We start from the raw sequence: 21,004 nt of genomic DNA, 5'->3' as shown, positions 1-21,004 counted from the left end.
CTGAAAGATTCAATAAAACAATACTAAAATATATCATATATAGTATGCAAACAGGTTTTATATAAATACAACTTTTCAACAATAATTCACAGTGTCTGTAAGAAGTTTTGCCCAACTCCAACTCGCTTACCTATCCCTCTGTTATGACTATGTTTCGTAAAATGGTATCCATTTTCATTTTTGTTAATGTTCTCCCCAGACTTTGGGCTGGGATTCCAATCTTACTGTTTGGCCAGGAAATGGTAGTTCTGTACTACTTTTTGCATGACAAGAATTTGTGTGGGGAGAAACATTTTGTACATGATGGCTTTGTTTTTTTTTTTTTATACATTGTACAGTTAAATATATTAACCTGCACTGTAAGATACTGATCCCAGTAAATCCTTACAGTATTTTGACACTATATAAACAGTGTAATGGGGAGAGGATGTCCAACTGTGGAAAGCACTATTACTCTTCCAATGACATTCAACTACATTTTCACGTTTACTAAGGACTACTCTAACAATTTCCAAAAAAGGGATGTAAAATAAACAGTACAAATAATAAGTTATACTTTATGCACATCAAAAAGGAATCACTACAGGCTTTTAATCTAATAAATGTATTTCAAAACAAATGTGTTTATAATACAGGGTGAGTCAAAATTTTGTTAACACTAATGGTACTGCTATGTATATACTTAAATACACTTTTTGTGGACAATTTATGTGCCACATATGATACATGTGTTGAACATGATGGCGAACAGGTTGAGACATTCCTGTACATCATCTTGCACATATGAAGTATGTTTTATGAATAAATTGTTTCAGCCATTCAAATGTTAACATAATTTTGACTCACCCAGTATAGAATAAGCCTAACATCCACTTTAATGGTAAACGCATAATATGTACAGTAAGCAGAATCTGTGCGTTGTGCTCCCCTTTTATTTACTTACTCTTCCTTTCACATGACTGCTACATCATTAGGAGATGAACAGTAAGAAGTTGAGAAGGGCAGGATCACAGGTAGAAATGGGCAGGGTGAGGATGTGAACTGTGAATGTGCCTGACTTTGTCTGTTATAATCGACTACAGAGTTTCCAGAGGATTATACGCTCTAGGAACAGACTTCAGCTCTGTGAAACGGTGTATTAAATAAGTTAGAATATGAAAAGACAAACAGGCAGTGTGGTGTAGTGGTTCAGGCTTGGGACTTTGAACGTCAAACCCTGAGGCTTATGTTTCAAATCCTGCTGCTAACACTGTGTGACCATGAGGAAGTCACTTCACCTGTCTGGGCTCCAATTGGAAAAACAAAAGAAATGTAACCAACAGTATCTTAAATATTGTAAGTCACCTTGAATAAAGACATCAGACAAATAATAAGGAATGGAATTTGTCTTTATTTTGACACTGCAAGGTTTTTATGATGACAAAAAAAAGATTTCACATTGAGACCCAAGCTGGAGGATGGATTCCTTTTCTCAGCAGTTAAGAGAGGATTATATTAAAAGCACTTAGAAGAAGCAAGAAAACTCCAGCACATATGAGACTTGTATAAGTAGGTTTCTGGAATATTCTGCAAAAACACTGGACAAGATGACTTTTTTCCTATAACATATAGTTTTCTTTGCCAAAGACATGTTATATAAATTAACAAATATCAAGAGGATAACACGATATGCAAGATTTTTCCATGGCAGCCAAAATGTTTTTCCACTTGGAACATGATCTATTATTAGGATTAAATAAAGATGATTAAAGGATTTTAATTCCCTTTTATTTTTTTCCCTGCCTAAATGAAAACAAATCAGAAATCAGCAATAAAACAGAAGCTATATGACTGACTGCCTCCTAGTGCCTTCTGGGCCAACACACTGCTCTACAAGACATCTGTGGCCTGCAAAACTGATAATAAAGTGGAAAAGTTTATTTTAAAAAATGAAAGGAATAAAGGAAACATGAAACGCTAAAACCAAATGCAAAACTTTGGAAACTGGAAAAGAGACAAGAAAGGGTGCCAAGATGCAAAACACCAAGTTAAAAAAAACACACACTTTCAAACAGCAGATATATAAAAGGCAGGCAATCTTCATTCACTGACTTTTTGTGACATAACATGTCCAACCATCTATCTTCCAAAACTCACTTATCCAGAGAACGACCACAGGGAAGCTGGAGCCTTTTCCAGCAAGCATCAGGAACAAGGCAGGAAAGATTCCTGGTCAGGATGCCAGTCCATCGTAGGGTGAACACACACATAGGCCAAATTAGCCCTCCCCAATCCACCTAACATGCTTATCTTTTGCACCATGTGAGGACACCTATATGGACAAGAGCGAGAGCATGCAAGCCATGTAGGGGGATACCCAGGACGTGAACCCTGGCCTTCTCGTTGTGAAAAACAGCACTACACTACCACTGTGCCACCCTAATATGATACACTTGTTTAAAATATATGAAATATATGGAAAAGAGTGGCACAATACTTAAAATGTATGGTTTAGGAAACATCTAATTTTATAGCAACATTTACAGGTATGTCAGTCTAATTTCATACTATATAAGCATGGCACTGTACACTGTGGACTTGGAGCCGACCTAGGCCCATCACTAGATAACAAGCCACCTAAACTGCCTGCACCCCAGTGCATTCCCCTTGTCACTGCTTCAAGCGTCTTGCACTAGCATTGCTCTGAGCTGTTATGCTGTTGTTAAAAACAACCTATAAGCAGCACAATATTTTGAAGATGGGTAGAGAAAATGGATGCATGGTACTTTTAAAATTTTGCATACATGTTCTCCAAATATTTTCCAGTTTATTAAAGTTTATTAGTGTGCATGCTCATATATTTGGTGGCAAACAGCTAAAAAAATGTGATTTTCAAATTTCTCACAAGCAGGTCTATTTTTGTTCCAGTCCATTTTTAAGTCTATTGTCATAGGTCAGGGCCGGATTAAGAGCTTTGGGGGCCCGTAGCACATTTCAAATTTGGGGGCCCTTTTGGTCTGCATCATCTGAAGTTTAGATTCTGAACAGTTCAAACCGGACTAAATAATTATTTTACTCTCGATTATAATAAGAATCTTATAATATTTATGTGAATTTTATGTGTTGGGCCCCTAAAGTTTTGTTGTGTAAGAAATTTACAGTTTAAAAACGTAAAGATAATATTTTTAAAGACCAGTTTTTCAATGCTACACTTTTTCATTAAATATTGGGTCCACCATTTGGGGGCCCCCGAAATTGCGGGGCCCGTAGCATATGCTACATGTGCCTATTGGTTAATCCGGCACTGTCATAGGTGCATTCTAATGTGTTTTTTTCTTGTAGCCCAATATCTCTGCTTAATGTATTTACAATTATGCTTACATAGCTATTATGCTGCTGCTTTGTTTTATGCACCTCATCTGAGTATAGTATAAGTAGACACACATGTCTATTACACTACTTTTATGGCTTAGATATACTGTATGGTTGATATATGCAGTATTTTTCTGGAATTTCTTTCCATAAATCAGTTTGCTGAATTGAAGATGCATTGTGTGTTACATGTAAATCTCCAAGTTGCCTATGTGCACTGATCACATCACATAACCCAATTCCCTTTGACAGTTTTCAATGGGGTTTGTGATCCTGCCTTATGTGTCTAATTTATCAGGAGAGTTTTCATTATTTTAAAACTTTTGTGTTTGTCTAGGTCAGGTGTCCCCAATTCCAGTCCTGGAGGACCACAGTGGCTGCAGGTTTTCATTTAAACCCCTTTTTCTTAATTAGTGACCTGTTTTTGCTGCTAATTAACTACTTTTGAATTCATTTTAATTTAATTGCTCTTTAAGACTCGGGCCCGTTAAGTGTTTTTTTTTTTTTTGCTTAATTAGCTGCCAAACAATAATGAGATACAAAATGAACCAAAACATGACCAGCAAACTCTGTCCATCATACAATATCTGAAAATAAAGAAAGATGAACGTCTCAGGAATGTTGATCTGCTCAGGTCACGAAAACATTATAACACTGCTCTTAGAAAAGAGAAAATCAACAATTTCAGAAATGTATGCCATTGCACAATGAGAGCAGCAACAAGCCATGGAATTAAAGAATAGGTTTAATTAACAACAAGAATTGGCACCTAATTAAGCAACTGGTTGGAGTAAAATTGGTTGGAGTTTGAGGCCCTGACTTAGTTGGTCTTTTGTTGGCTCACTCACTTCACATTTCATTTTTATTTGGGTGCCATTTAAGAAAAGAAATTAAGAAATTCAGGGAAGAAAATCTAAAAAAACAAGTCAATTAAAATTAATTCAAAAGAAGTTAATTAGCAGCAAAAACAGGTCACTGATTAAGAAAAGGGTTAAAATGAAAACCTGCAGCTACTGTGGACCTCAAGAACTGCAGTTAGGAACCCCTGGTCTAGGTGGCGCATGTCTGAGCCCTATTAGTTGACTGATCCTGCCACATATGAAATTCCTATTCTGTCTCTCAGTGAATGGTCCTGTTTCTACCTTACGTGGCAGGAACTGTTAAAATATACTTCATAGATGGCATATGAGCAACTTTGTATTTCACTGCAGTTGCCTTATTGACATTGTGTGTCTTAGGAGTGACTAAAAGTGTTTTACAAATGCCACTACTGTGTGTCTTGTTGCTTTGTAAGTCTTTTTTTTTCCAAAGTGAATGATACAGTGACTGTACACATTTTTACCATCATTTCCCCTTGGCACAGCTAGTATATAAGGGTGCATGTAGCAGTTAGTAAAAACACTGTTCAGCATAACTAGCATTAGTTTTGTGTAGATACATAGAGATATTGCCATTGTGAACACGGCGTTGTATAAAAACATGGATAGCAAAAGAAAGAGACAGTTCGTAACTTAATGGTACGTGTGCTTGTGGTAGAGGAACAGTATCATAAGTAGACCATAGGAACTGTTTGTCACTATTTCATCTATTTGTATGACTTCTGAAAAATGTCCCCATCCTCCCCCTAAAAACAAAGAAAATAAAATAAAATGGGTTACAAGGGTTAATCTCTGATAGTCACATAAGGTAGCTCATCCAACAAAAATGAATCAAGTTTTTTCACCCAATTCATGAAAAAGCCACAGGCATGCCAAACTAATGACAAAGGTATCTTAATGGTCTGCTGGGGGATATATGATTGGTTTGAAGTATCTTTGTTGAAAAGTGTGCAAGCAGTCTTAAAAGATGAAGCTAATAAAAGGCGAGAAACTATTATCTGGAAACTGAAATGGCAGAATCTCCATTTTATTTAAATATATTATTTGTGCAAAATTATCTTGATAGGTAGTTTCAGTGGGTGCCATGGTGGTGCAGTGCTAGTGTTGCTGCCTTGCAATAAGAACACCAGGGTTCTTGTCGCTGGTACTGTCTGTGAGGGGTTTGCATGTTCTCCCCATGTCTGTGTGGGTTTCCTCCCCTGGTCCAAAGTCATGCAGCATAGGTGAGTTGGCTTTGTCAGATTATCCTTAGTGTGTTTGTGGGAGTATACTGTATGTGTTCAACCAGAAATGGACTGGTACCCTGTGCCTTATGCATGCTGGGAAGAGCCCCAGCTCCCCCACAACACTGCCCTGGATAAGTGAGTTAAGAAAATTAACAGATGTAGTTTTAGTCTTTACCTATTGTTTTTAGTGTGTGCTGCATATGGCTATCGCACATGCAAGTAAGAATTTCACTGTATATGTGACAATACTACTAATATTATTACTACTTGTAGGACAAGATTCAGTACTAAAAGCGTCTATTAATATGTACTTTCAGCAGCATACTTTTGTACATACAGTACACAATACGTCTGCTACTCATTTTTCCTTTGCCAACAATCTTCTACAAATTACACTCCCTACAATCCAATTTATAGTTATAAAACATTTCTTGATCCACTAAATCCAACTTGGATATGTAAGATGCTGGAGACAATCCCAGGTAGCAGCTAATGGAAGGCACCAACCACTTCTGAACAGGCCACCACTGGCCACATGGCCTAAATAGGCACACACACCCATCTTCAAAATCAGACCGTCTGAAATTAATGAAGCTCAATTAACTCAAAATCAGAGCAATTTCAAGCATAGACGGACTTTAGATTACTTAAGGGAATGCTACATCTTAAAAAACACTTCTTAAAGCATAGGACAGTCTCTAAAGACCACTTGAAAATTAAGCACGATAGACAGATTGCATGTTGCACAATAACATTTATGAAAGCTTTACCTCCATTGTTGTCACTCTCTCTGAAGAATTCCTCACTGTCATTGGCAGAGTGTGACTTCTTCATCTCAGCGATTCGATTTCGAGGGACTTTACGCCTCAGTGAGGGAGAGAAAAATGAAGGGCGATTGTTCCTTTCTGGAGTGGGAGGGGTGCTAAATGAGGTCACCTACAAAAACAAGGACACACTGCCTGCTTACTACTGGCACAATGCTTCTCTTTAACAGTATTTCACTAAGGATCATGCATCGAAACAATTTATTTGTGCAGCAGAAGCAATAGTCACCTGTCATGTTGGTAAATTTCAGTGCTTTTTAAGTGTTCAACAGAAAATTTGCATCATTGCTACTACTGTTAAAATTATTATATATTAATACTATTGCACAGTTTTAAAAACTTATTTACTTTTATTATTTCAAAGCATTTGCTTGAAATATTATTTCCACCACAGTAATACACAAAAACATACTTTCTGGAAAGTTCATAAAATATGCTAAATTTACAATTTTGCAAAAGTGTCACAGCTACCAATCTATGATGTACCTGTAAGCATACACTGAAAAACACAAGATTGCTGGTTCAGTCCCCACCATCGGCTCAGACTGTGACCAGAAGCAGGTTCCTTAACCTGCATTTGTTCCAACAATAAAACAAAGATGAACACATTTACAAAAGATTAGTAATCATTAAATACTAAAACAAAAAAGTATGAAAACAGTTCCTAAAGATTACAGTCATCTCTCTCCCTCATTCATTGGTCAAGAGTCCTGTTTTCAATTCAAAAGCACAGAATTATAGGAATGCGTCTTTTCTGTTTACATTGTATATTGAATATTTCCAGAAGTAAGCATTAATAATATTTTAGCAAAAAATGCATATGTTTTGCACATTTTGAGTGTTCGACTAGATAATGGCCATGTGGATTATGCGACACAAGCAATGTAACATTTTTTTCTTTTTTCCATGGATGTTATTCATATCGTTTGTCATTTGACTGCATTGGTTGCCATTACAGTACATTCCATTATAAACTTTTTTCCCTAATTCGGCATGAAAACATAAGATTAAATATTTTTCTTGCCAATATCTCTACAAACTACATGGGCTATGTTAATATATTAAAACTATGTCATTTTTGCGTGGAATATTCTGTTAATGATAATGCACCATAAATTCAATTTATGGTTCAGTTAATTGATAAGATATTACAACTTTTCTTGATGTACTGTACACTCTCCTAATCATCAACTGACATCTCTTTAAAGAGCATTTAACTGAAATCATTTTATAACATACTTACACCTTCACTAGCCATAGACACTAGCATTTTTATAATAAATGTTATCTATTTTCAAAAATAAGCATTACAATCAAACACACATTGTTATAAACAAAAAGAAAAAAAAAGAAAAACAAACAGGTATACAACCAATTCCATATGTCACAGAAAGGGTTAGCATTTGTTAAGCCACACTAAATACCCCAACAGATCATTTTTCTGTCTTGCACTCCAACATATAGATAAACTTTCCTAATCCCAAGGAGAAATTTAGATGCATACAGCAGCAGAAAAATAAATAACAAAGATAAAGACTCACAAGACTAATAATGCAATCAATCAAATAATCAATAAATCCATATTGTGCAGAAATAGCATACAGTATAGCATAACTTCAACATATACAAATACTATTATATAGTTAAAAATTGAGAAAAGTAGTGTTATTAGTAGTAAAGTGATTAATGACATTTACATGAGCTGGGCCAGATCATGTCACTTTTTGGTTTTTGCTGCAAACATTAAACATTAAAGGAAATTGAAACCCACCCTATTTTATACACAGTATATATTATACTCTGCTCAAAAAATTAAGGGAATACTTAATCATCACAGTCTAACACCAAGTCAGTTAAGCTTCAGAGATAGAAATCTGTCCATTTAGGAACCATAAGCGATTATGAATACATTTCAGTTGCTTTGGTACAAATTAAAGTGAGAACAGGTGCACTGGAGAGGCAACAGCAAGACAGCCTCCAAAAAGGGACTGGTTTTGCAGGTGGTGGCTACACACAGTTGCTATCTCCTTATCCTTCCTAACTGATGCTCCTCTAGTTTTGAATTTTGCTAGTGTCCTTGTCACTACTGGTAGCATTAGGCTTTACCTGCAGCAGTTTTGGGTTGCACAGGTAGCCCAGCTCCTCCAGAATGGCACACCCATCTGTGCAATTGCAAAAAGGTTTGCTGTGTCTCCCAGCCCTGTCTCAAGAGCATGGAGGAGATACCAGGAGACGGGCCATTACACAAGGAGAGCTGGACAAGGCCATAGAAGGTTATCAACCCAACAGCAGGACTAGTATCTGCTCCTTTGTATGAGGAGAAACCGGAAGGGCACTGCTTGAGCCCTACAAAATGACCTCCAGTTAGCTACTGGTGCTCATGTTTCTGACCAAACTGTCAGAAACAGACTCCATTAGGGTGGCATGAGAGCCTGACATCAGAGAATACCACAATTAGTAGCTCCAGCACTGGCACCCCTTTCTCTTCACAGATGAGAGCAGGTTCACAATGAGCATGGGTGACAGAGGTGAAAGAGCCTGGAGACACCGTGGTGAACGTTATTCAGCCTGCAACATCATCTAGCATGACTGGTTTGTCGGTGGATCAGTGATGGTCTAGGGAAGCATATCCATTGAATCGCAGTAACTGTGACTGCTGTTTAGGTACAGGGATGAAATCCTAAGAGCCATCATCAGACCTTACAATGTTGCAGTGGGCCCTGGGTTCCTCCTGGTGCAGGACAAAGACCAGCACTTATGTGGCCAGAATGTGTAGGCAGTTCCTGCATCAAACTGAAAACCTCTGGGAAATTATGTATTAGTGCATCAGACCCTGCCAAGTAGTGTCACAGACTATCCAGGAGCTCACTGATGCCCTGATCCAGGTCTGAGAGGAGTCCCCCCAGAACACCATGTGACATCTCATCAGAAGCATGCCCAGATGTTGTCAGGAGTGCATACAGGTATTGGGATGGGGGGTGCATTCATATCATGAGTTACCATGATGAAATTCATGCGATCCAGCCCTCAATTGTTTGGCGATGTTGGCTTTCATTGACCATTGTTACATCATTTTGTCTCAATGAATTACACAGTATTACTCAATAAAGATTTTACACTTTAATATTTCATTCATTGAGATCTGATATGCGATTTAAGTGTTCCCTTAATTATTTTGAGCAGAGTATATGCTAATAATGCGTAAATAATTATTCCATATATCATTATGCATCATTAAGTGTTAACCGGCATCATGCTCCATTCTCTTAATTTGCTAGCTGCAGTAATATAATAACAACAATAATGAAATTTTGTTTCAATTACCAATATTTGGACTCTGGAATGTCAAAGCTTAATCTTTTTTATCACATACTTCATTAATCAATATAATTCACATTCCTGCATTACAAAAGTAATTTCTGTAGTCTATCTGGTAACAGGATAGTGTGACATTAATTTGACCAACACATATTTTATTTAAATCTGTAAATATTGGTAAGTAGAAACAAAAAGAGGTAGCAAAAGTAACTGATCAAAAAAAAAAAAAACAAACCCTCTCGTGAACTGGAGAATCTGGATTTGAGTCCTCTTCTGTTCCATACGGTGAAGTATCCCCAGTAGGAACTCTGCTTACTGCCATCTCTGCATGGCCTTTCCCTTGTGGGCCCTTCATGCGCACAAACTCCATATTGTTATACTTGTAAAATCCAAATGACATTCGCTGAGCCATTTTAGCTGCAACACTGACCTAAAAGAAATTACTAAATGAATCATTCCTAGAAACCTAAAGCAACAAGTTACATATATGCCTTTAGAATATATACACAAATTTATAATTCAAATTTTGAAATACTTAACGTAAAACCTGTGCTGCGATAGGTCTGTCCAAATGCTGTCCACATAGAGTCTGGCTCCCCACAACCCTAAACTGAATTGAGCACGTGTAGACAATTGACGCAAGGATAGTTGAATGAATGTGACATTAATTTGCCTATTCTTCTTTAAAAAGTGAAACTAAAAAAACGTGGCTGTCTGAGAGCCAACAGGAAACATGGAACATAAGCACATGTGAGTCGACTTTTGTCATATGCTCACTGATACATACAATGGAAAAAAAGTATGTGAACCTTTTAGGAAAAAAGTATGTGAAACTTTTTCTGAATGAATTGGTTATAAAATGTGATCTGATCTTCATCTAAGTCAGAAATATAGACAAATGCCATATTCCTATGCTAACAGCACTCAAACACACATCAAACATTCAAAGTGTGCTGCAAATCCCCATTTTCAGCAGCAATTCCTTCAGTGTCCTAATGGTAAACTCTCTTATCTTTTCCTTAATTAGTCATGTTTACATCCTAATTGGTTATTAGAGAAACCTTTCTAACCGCATTAGCACTGCTGAACCTGTTATTCTGTTCAGTCGGTTTGCAAGGTACTGGAATTACTAAAGTTCAGATCTGGGTTCAAAAATGGTCAATGTGAAACAGCTTTCTCAAGAAACATTTCAGTCTATTTTTTTAAACAGAATTAAGGTTATTCCATTTGACACGCTGCCAAGAAATTGAAGATTTCATACAAAGGCGTCTGTTGGTGTCTTGAAAACAAGGGTGAAGGTCCAGAGTCACAACTGCATCAGAGCAGAAGGACATCAGAATCTGTAGTTTGAGAAACAAACACTTTACAGGTACTCAGTTGGCTTCTTCTTTAAATATGCACCATAGACCAGTGTCATCTTGAATAATAAATTAAAAATTAGTTACTTCAAGCAGTAATAGCCATTATAAGCACTAGTAATGCCTTGGCTGTGTTTTAAAATTAATTTAATGGTATCTTGATAAAAGAGGTATCGATTTCTCTGAAAAATATGAAGATTTCTGAGTAATCCCAAACTTTTGACCAGTACTGTATGTATGTTAATTGCACAGACTTATATACTTGCAAGGTGCATTAAACATCTGTGTATTTCAGCACCAAGTTATGACAACATATAAGAGTAGTGAGACTGCTTGTTTAATTAAACACAAAACCACATACAGCAAGGCTGTTTTCCAGTCCTGGTCTTGGATATCCATTCTTTATAGTGTTTCTTTGTAACTGAGATTACAAGCTTTCAATGGTTGACAAAATCAAAGCAAGAAACAGGTCTTTTATTTTTTATTTTCGAAAATACCCTTCAATATGCTTATGATTAATGTCAGTAATATTATAAATAGGGGAAAAAGGCGTAATTTACATTTCACATAGAATGATTATCATAAAGGATACACTTAAAAATTCTCATCAAAAGAGACTAAAGAGAAATAACAAATGCTTCATTTCAATGACAGAGAAGAACAGAATAGGAGACTGCTGTTTGTGCATCATTCATAATGCAGCAGAACATGAAAGAAGGTTATTGTGGTGAGACATGCCCCAATATATGCAGCAATGATACAGACATGAAGTTGAGCTTCTAAATACAAAGTTCACTCTTCAGTTATATTAAAAAAAAAGAATTTCAGGTGTGACAAACAAAACTTGAGAATGAGAAATCGTTCAGTACTCCAATTTTATACCTATATCTTAAAGATGCATGTGTGTGTGAGGTTAATTGGTGACTTAAAATTAGAACTACAGAATAAGTGGGAGTCTCCCCATCCTGAACTGACTCCCATTTGGACCTGTTTCCTATAATAATACTATTAGATTAAGAGGGTGTGGACTTAAAAACTGGAGACATAAAACCCTAAGGTAATTTGATAATATTGCCTGTAATTTTTGTTTTTATGCTACATTTTGGATTAAGTGTAGAATAAACAAAATTACTAAACAAATTTTACCTATGGACTATGTAACACTATTGATCTCAGAATTCTAAACGAAGTTAAAGAGACATTATCTTACTTTAGCAAGCTGTTGGTATGACCTTCCATGCCCTGTAGTGTTGGTTTTATTGTGGTCTAGTCAATTTGCAATTATGTCTATCATACTTTTGACTATTGTTCATTTTTCTCAATTTCATTTGTTCCTATAAATAAAACTAAACTTTTTGAATGTCTGTTCGTTTGTCTTTTCATAATATTTGCTAATCACAAAAAAAAGGGGAATCTATTTTACAAAATTTTGCAGGTCCCTACTCTTTTGTCCAACCTAAATAAAATGCTATAAAACATATCAGAAAAAGGGGTTATGATGGTAAGTCCAAAAACAGTGCAGACTTGGGACTACAAGTCCCATCAGGCAGCATGAGGGTGTTGAGGCTGATATGAAGATATCACCATCAACAAGTGCAAAGTTTTGTACCAGACAAAGCAGAATCTCATCTAAGACTGTAAGAACATACAACATTTCCTTATCAATTAATCTGGATTATAATTTCATTTGTAGATGGGCTACAGCTTTTGTCTAAGTGAAGGTCTTTTTGCTGCATTGTGGGTTGTGTTTAGCTATATTGAATTTGAAGACAGATTTTTTTTCCCTGTTTATTTATACTCAGGCAATGCCAGGCACTTTGGTTAGTTATTTATATGTTTATTGTCCTTTAGTGAAGCAGCCAAAAGAAACCATGGGAGATAGTCTAACAGTAGAGTGTATGATTGACATCACAGGGTCAATGCATTGTTGGACCATCCCCAAATTGTACACTTTACATGTTGTCTCTTCAGTCTTGGAAATTACACAGGGCAGTTTCAAAATGTGCATTATTAAATTAACCAGAGAGGGTATTGGCACCAATATAACGTGATCTTCAGCTCTCTCTGGATCGGTTCGCAGCCGAGTGTGAAGCGGCTGGGATGAAAATCAGCACCTCCAAATCCGAGACCATGGTCCTCAGCCGGAAAAGGGTGGAGTGCCCTCTCAGGGTTGGTAGCGAGATCCTGCCCCAAGTGGAGGAGTTCAAGTATCTCGGGGTCTTGTTCACGAGTGAGGGAAGAATGGAGCGTGAGATCGACAAGCGGATCAGTGAGGCATCCGCAGTAATGCGGGCGCTGCATCAGTCTGTCGTGGTGAAAAAGGAGCTGAGCCGCAAGGCGAAGCTCTCAATTTACCAGTCGATCTATGTTCCTACCCTCACCTATGGTCATGAGCTATGGGTAGTGACCGAAAGAACGAGATTGCGAATACAAGTGGCTGAAATGAGTTTCCTCCGCAGGGTGTCTGGGCTTTCCCTTAAAGATAGGGTGAGAAGCTCAGTCATCCGGGAGGGGCTCAGAGTAGAGCCGCTGCTCCTCCGCATCGAGAGGAGTCAGATGAGGTGGCTCGGGCATCTGATCAGGATGCCTCCTGGACGCCTCCCTGGTGAGGTGTTCCGGGCACGTCTAACCGGGAGGAGGCCCCGGGGAAGACCCAGGACACGTTGGAGGGAGTATGTCTCTCGACTGGCCTGGGAACGCCTTGGGATTCTCCCGGAAGAGCTAGAAGAAGTGGCCGGGGAGAGGGAAGTCTGGGCATCTCTGCTCAAGCTGCTGCCCCCGCGACCCGACCTCGGATAAGCGGGAGACAATGGATGGATGGATGGATGGTATTGGCACCATGTTGGCCTAAGGTTTACCAGAGTTTTAGGATCTACAATGATGGAGGACTCCAAGAGATACATTTACTTTTCCTTTGCTCTGTTGCTGCCTGGTCTACAATATAATAACAACCTGAATGGCATTACCTATTAAAAAATTACATTAAGAAATAAATATGTCATCTTTTATTTTAACTTTTCATAATCCGTGTAGTACCTAAATAGTGCAAACTATTTGTGAAGATGGCAATATAAAATTAAACTTAGTTAAAATGAAGTGCTGTATTGACCAATCTGTACAATAAGAAAGTAACAAAATAATTTATAAGCCTCACCCGATTATCATAGACCTTCTTGAGTGCTTCATATCTTATCGATCCTTGGAAAATGACTCCTTGAAAAGTGTTGGTTTTGTCGCTGGCTACAAGCTCCACACACACCATCTCCCCTTCTCCCACTGTCATATCACTGAAAACCTGTAAATATATGCATTGTGCTGAAGTCACTAATTAAACTTGTGGAAAAAGAAAAACCAGTATAAAAAATTAGTGTAGCTAAGTGAATTGTGTTCATTTATGTTGCTTCAGCCCTGGGATTTAACACTGGTTAAATACAGTTCAGGCCTACTCTTAGTTATTTCTTTAAACATTACCTTTAAATACTCTGTAATATATGTCAATTCATTGATTGAAAAGTTTATTGCCATTCAGCATAGTTGGTAGGAATTCATCTAGACATTACTGAAATTAATTTGGCAACAGTAACATAAAAAAAGTATTACAACTTACAATGCTTGGAATCTCCGATTTAATTTCATATCAACAGCAAAATGGACAGTAATACACATTACGCAAATATACATTTGGCAGCAAATCCTGTATCCCTGTACTGTGTCATGCATGCACATCAGTTGATCTCCTTGCTGGCTCATTCGAGGTAGGTGTTAACCCACTGGGGCATAAGGAGGCGCAGTTGTTAACTGTGTGTCCTCCTTCCCTCCCTGCAGCTCAGGAAAGTTTCCCACGCAGGGCAATTAGCCTCTCCCCCCCTTCCTGTCCTCATGAAATAAGAAGCCCGAAGGTCTCAAAGGTGTTATCATTTATGACTGAGACCTGAACACTACATAGCTCCTCAAGAGACCTACTTTGTCTTTGTTAAAGCTGACTAACCTGAGTCTTGCTTTCTGGTATTTTGCTGCCTTACGTTCCAGAGAATGTTTGCTTTAAGATCAGAAGAAAAGAAAAAAGGGAATTAAATGGGATGACGCAGATGGCATCCCAACATTCATTAAGTTGTCACAACTCCGTTTGTTTGGTGCCCGGCCACTTTACAACTGTCAATCTCTAACCCTAAGCCTAACCCTATACCTCAGTTGAAAGAACTTTATAAATTATTTTAGATGCTTTATTAAATTAATTTGTTTTAATGGATTTTAATAAATCTTATTTTAAATATATTTTTTATCTGCCTTCTTTGCAGTTTTTCTTTACCACCAGTAGTAGGTAGTATAATTTGATCCCCTGTTGGGACAAAAGCTTTTTTTTTTTTAAATTATAAACCTTAGCAGATTTTTCATATATATGTTTAAGATTACATTTAAGATTATTTTAGCATTACACAGATTAACCATTTTTATAGCATGTATTATTTGTTTATGTATATAAATAGTGTATCCTGGAGTGGGTTAAACACATTTGAATTTAAACATTTTTAGACATGTGAGCCAGTGCCCAAGACGCTGGTTGAGGGATTAATGGATCTTCATAAGGAAAAATTATGTAAGAGAGATAACATTTTGCCTTTATCAGATGTGTTCCATAGCTGCAAAGATGTAATCTGTCAAACAGCTCAGGAAGGCTGCACAGTTGGAACACTGTGACTCTAATCTTCTTTTCTAATCTTTGATTTTTCAGTGTGAGAATAAATTTTACTCATGTTTTTCATTATAGCATAAAGTTAATGTTAATGTTGGTGGGGTGATAGGGTAGGAACCACTTTATTGATAAAGGTGATAATGATAACTGGTCTAAGGGAGAAACTATGGTCATGACGAGTGCTCCCTATTATGAAAGATAGGTACTATTTACTGACAGTAACAACTGAAAGAGGCGGTTATCAAGATGAGCTTAGCCTAGGATTATAAAGCCTGTTCATTTCTGTTTCCTAGATTTGCCCAGGTCCTATATAGGATGAAGGCTTTAGGCTATAATCTTTTTAATTTTGCAGAACACCCATTGCACTTTCTGTAACGAATGGGCAGGTGATGTATAAGAATACAGTATATGTAGTAAGCACATAGCCAAAAAATGGGGTTGATCTTACCTCTTCAAAACTATCAATCATGAAAAAAATGTTGGGGTAGCTTATTTTGGATTCTTCACCTTTGCTGTCCATGGGATGTTTACTGGGAGAGGCAAAAACTTGCTGTAACAAAACAGGATGTTCAAAAATGAAAATATGAAAAATAATATAGATCTCACAGCTTTGTCTATTTTAATCATTAAAAATATTTTTTTTACATATCCTTACAGAAAGCATAAAATATAGCTCAAAGATGCTGTAAAGTAGGTTGAATTAGGAAAAAAATTTTTTTACACGACACAGTAGAAGAACCAGACAACAAACACTCATAAAAAGTTAATAGCACACAGTTAATTTAAGTTAAAATCTCTAAAGCAGAAACTAGAAATTTAAAGTTTAAAGTAATCAGTTTAAAATGGAATTACATACCAAATGACTAAGGGTTTGTTGGAAAATATTATTAAATATTATAAAAAGACAAAATGATATCTGATAGAATAAATGATCATGTTCATCTAAAGCAGATGAATTGGGTCCAAAATGAATGGATGGATGGATTAATGTTTTTATTGATTAAAGTTAAGAGATCCACTATGATTAACTGAAATTCTTTAAATTTAAAAATGCGCAAGATATGTCAAAAGAACAGCAGAGTATTATTTAGAAAAAGAAGATAGAGTTATTACCAAATGACAGTGATGGAAAAGAACAATCTAGAGTGCTTTGAACTCAACGTATGCACTTTAATTTAGGAGAAGGCAGACCCCACAACTAGAGAAGAGAGCTTGGTCAGGCCATGGAGATGAGACCATGGCAACTGACTGAAGCCAATGGTGCAGGCCTCAGCATCTTGGTGAAGCTTCTTGTCACCAAGGACATTTATTCTAATTATTATTGACCACTGCTCTGGATTTTCAACCCTTGAAGGTATAACATCACAAAGGAGTCATCATCCAAATTTTTAGTAAGAGTGGGAGAGCACAGTCAATACAAGTGACAATGTTGTTCTCTTTTACAATATTAAATCCATGCACAGGATCAAAGACAATCATTCTGCTCAGCAAGTTTTATGTTATTTTAACTTCTTTCAGATACATGATCAATATGTGTAAATTGCTCAGAAATTCTTTAGATGACTTGGTAGCAACAAGTTACAGCATAAACAGAAGTATACTGTTAAATCTTCAAGTTAAAGCAGCACACATGGTGGAGGTAGGAGGATGAAGCGTAATAGTAGATTACTCATGAACATGTGCACTCTTGCACATATTTGTACATCACTGGTGTTTTATTCACATTGTATGGTTAACTTGGAATCTTAGTAAGTTACCCACGATGACGCTATTAGTGAGTCAAAAGATATGCATCATCGCATTTTTTTTTTAATTTAAGCACCATACAAGTCATGAAATGAACTAAAAATGAAGGCTTCAGTAGTTGCCAAAGCACGACCAGAAAGCTGAATTCCTTACAAGGTGGAGTGGTGCTTTCATGGTGGCTAAGGGACACTGACTGACTTTTTTTCTCTTTCTAGTACGTTTCCAACCTTTTCATTTTTGTTTTTACCTTAGAACCATTGATTACAGATAAATACCCATGCATATGCCATAAAGTACTAGATATTTTGCTCAATTTTGCTGTAAATAAGTTAAAATGCTTCAACCCAAAGTCCAATAAAAATGTAGCACAATTTTATTGTTTACTTTGGTATGAATTTTTACAAATTTTAATTTATGAATTTTTTTCTCTTTTTTAAATTTGTATAAAACAAAAGATTTTAACAAAAGACATTTTAGGATGGCTTCTGTGTTCAATTTATATAATGATGTTAGTATAACAGAAAAGCTGTGAGGTTACAATTATTATGAAAAGACACTACAAACCATTGTTCAGTCTGTACATCTGTAGTACTAGGGTATTATACCGTGTCAGTCATTCTGGATATAATGCAAGAAGTCAAGCAAAATGACACCTTTTATCCTGAAGAAGGGTCCTGTGTTGCCTCGAAAGCTTGCATATTGTAATCTTTTTAGTTAGCCAATAAAAGGTGTCATTTTGCTTGATTTCTCATTTCAGTCTGTATACAGAAGGTATTTCAAACGTATTGCATGTTAACAATGTGATAATCCATTATACAGCTATAAGAATTATCAAATTATTAAAAGAGAAGTCACTCAAAGATCCCAGGGTACAATGGGGAAAAGATCATTCACTTAATATTTCAGAAAAGGATGGAAGGCAGCCATGCACAGAATATACTCCAGCTCCATATGTGCAAAGCACTCAATCATTCAACTTAAAATATTCTATTGAGCACATTTATTTTGGTTAAAATTATCCAAAATGTTTCCAAAGCAAGATTCAACCTGCGAATGTTGCAATCGAGCTCCACCCGCACTGCATCACATATTTTGGGCCTGCACCAAATTAACATTCTGGACCAAAATCTTTGAATGTCTCTCAGACAGCCTTAGCCTCACTCCTAACCTATTAACAGCTGTGTTTGGTGTACTGCCATATGGGCTTAAAGTGGAGAAGGACAAACAAACTGCAATTGCCTTTACCTCACTACTAGCATGTAGACTTATCTTGCTCAACGGGAAGAATCCCACCGCACCTCTTTTAAGTCAGTGGGTAACTGATGTCCTATAGTATTTGAATTTGGAAAAAATCTAATTCTCATCTAGAGGATCTCTTCAAAACCTTTTAAAAATATGGCAGGATCTAATTGATAACAGTTTAGAATAAGCTTCTTTATCAGGGAAAATGATACTCTTCCTTCCTTGCTGCTTTTAAATATTTGCTTTGGTTGTTGGCCACTCCTTCCTTTCTTTTAGGTGGGGTTTGAATATAGGTTTGTTAAGTTTGACATGATTGTAAGAATGTGATTTGCTTTTAATGAAAATCAAAACAAAAAGAGAGAAAGAAGTCACTCAAACTTTGTTATACTGTGTATTTTCCATTTCAGCTGTTTGTCAAGTGAAAGAATGCTGTAATTTCACAATAAATTAATACCATATCACAAGATCTTTGCAGATCTTTGCACCTTGTGTACACACAACCGTCCCCCCCCCCCCCCCCCCCCCCATTTTGAAATGCAGGGCAGGTGCTGCCATCTATCAGCAACAAAAATAATTTTAAGTGAAATCTCTATGTGCAGGGCAGGTGCTGTGAATTCTCTATGTAATAAACTTAATAAGTTATAGCGTAATGAAGATTGCATAATTACATCTGGACCACCCTATAGTTAGGCTGTGCAAAAGAAAAGAGCTGCTGAAACAACAACAGTAACAACTAATGGAACTACAACTGGGTTTTTGCTGGGACTTTTGGTATACATTTTCATTGTTCTAAGTGTCTTTGGTCATTGCTCTGTAATGCACATAACCAAATACATTTCCATTATACTGTAACTGAAAAAAGTTTGGCTGAGCAAAAAATTTAAAAACAAATATTATTATTATTGGGACAGCATAGTAGTGCTGCTACCTTGTAGTAAGGAGACCAGGGTTCTGAATCCACTTGATCTCGGGTCCTTCCTGCGTGGAGTATGAATGTTCTCCCCATGTCTGTGTTGGTTTCCTCTGGGTGCTCCAGTTTCCTCCCATAGTCCAAAGACATGAAGGTTAGGTGGGCTGAAGTTTCTAAATTGGCCCTAATGTGTGATTGGTTTGTGTTTATATGTGTATAACTGTATTAGCCCTGTCCAGGGTTTGCTCTCTGCCTTGCTAGATGGGATAGGCTACTACAGACCCCCATGACCCTGTTCAGGACAAAGAAGGTTAGCAACTGACTGACTATTATTGTTATTATTATTACTATAATGCTTTGCTTATACTGAAATGCAATTCAGTGCAAAACATTCTTTTGAGTTGCAACATAAAGGAAAAATACAAAGTTAAAATTTGTCCAGATTAAATGAAAATAATTAGACATGCAGGTTAGTTGAATTGGCCGTGCTAAACTGGCCCTAGTGTGTGTTTGGTGTGTGGGTGTGTGTGTTCATCCTGTGATGGGCTGGTGTCACGTACAGGGTTTGTTCCTGCCTTGTGCCCTCTGTTACCTGGGATAGGCCCCAGCCTCAGTCCCCCAAACCACAATCATGGACTGAATTAAGTGGGTTGAAAATGAGATGACATAACTCAACATAATGAAAAAAATTCAGTTCTATCTAGGTTATTCTCTGCAGTATAAAAGGTGATGCCATTTTTTTTTTTTGCAGTCCTGTGCTTAGACTTTCATTTTAAAGATGCTTTTATACATATAAATATATACATATCTACATATATATATATATACATATGTACATATATATATACACATATAAATATATATACATATGTACATATATATACACATATATATATATATATACATATGTACATATATATACACACATATATATATATATACATATGTACATATATATACACACATATATATATATATATATATATATATATATATATATACTAATTAATAAAAGGCAAAGCCCTCACTGACTCACTGACTGACTGACTGACTGACTCATCACTAATTCTGCAACTTCCCATGTAGGTGGAAGGCTGAAATTTGGCAGGCTGATTCCTTACAGCTTACTTACAAAAGTTAGGCAGGTTTCATTTCGAAATTCAACGCGTAATGGGCATAACTGGAACCTCTTTTTTCACAATATACTGTAATGGACGGCAGCTCAATGGCCGTGGGAGGAGAAGTTGAGTGTCACGTCATCACGCCTCCCACGTAATCACGTGAAAAGACTGTGAACGCAGTAGGGACAAATGAAGGAGGAGCCGCAAACAGCGAAGAACAAAAAATTCATTAAACAATTGAGAAGGGAGCGAATGAAGCATACAAGCATGTTCATAAGGGAAACAAAGCACGGTGTAAAACGTAAGTTTAAATTAAGTTTATAGAAACGCTCCCGCT

General features: G+C 36.7%; 2 protein-coding genes across 2 annotated transcripts in view; one reads left to right on the top strand and one right to left on the bottom strand.

Moving 5' to 3' along the window:
- LOC114647671 (glutamic acid-rich protein-like) overlaps nucleotides 1-21,004 on the top strand; it is a 792,149-nt gene that overhangs the window by 563,512 nt on the left and 207,633 nt on the right. The window lies entirely within an intron of this gene.
- The window catches only part of kiaa0930, a 167,900-nt gene that overhangs the window by 17,106 nt on the left and 129,790 nt on the right, over nucleotides 1-21,004 (bottom strand). The window contains exons 5-8 of the mRNA XM_028804711.2: nucleotides 16,097-16,198; nucleotides 14,110-14,250; nucleotides 9,833-10,027; nucleotides 6,226-6,391 (exon numbers count right to left, since the gene is read on the bottom strand). Coding sequence (XP_028660544.1) covers nucleotides 6,226-6,391; nucleotides 9,833-10,027; nucleotides 14,110-14,250; nucleotides 16,097-16,198 — 604 coding nt within the window. The remainder of the gene's footprint in view (nucleotides 1-6,225; nucleotides 6,392-9,832; nucleotides 10,028-14,109; nucleotides 14,251-16,096; nucleotides 16,199-21,004) is intronic.

This window comes from Erpetoichthys calabaricus, chromosome 1 (assembly GCF_900747795.2).
Source record: "Erpetoichthys calabaricus chromosome 1, fErpCal1.3, whole genome shotgun sequence".
In the NCBI taxonomy this organism is placed as follows: Eukaryota; Metazoa; Chordata; class Cladistia; order Polypteriformes; family Polypteridae; genus Erpetoichthys; species Erpetoichthys calabaricus.
Note: the sequence above shows the minus strand (reverse complement) of the source record. Positions and strands in the feature narration are given on the sequence as shown.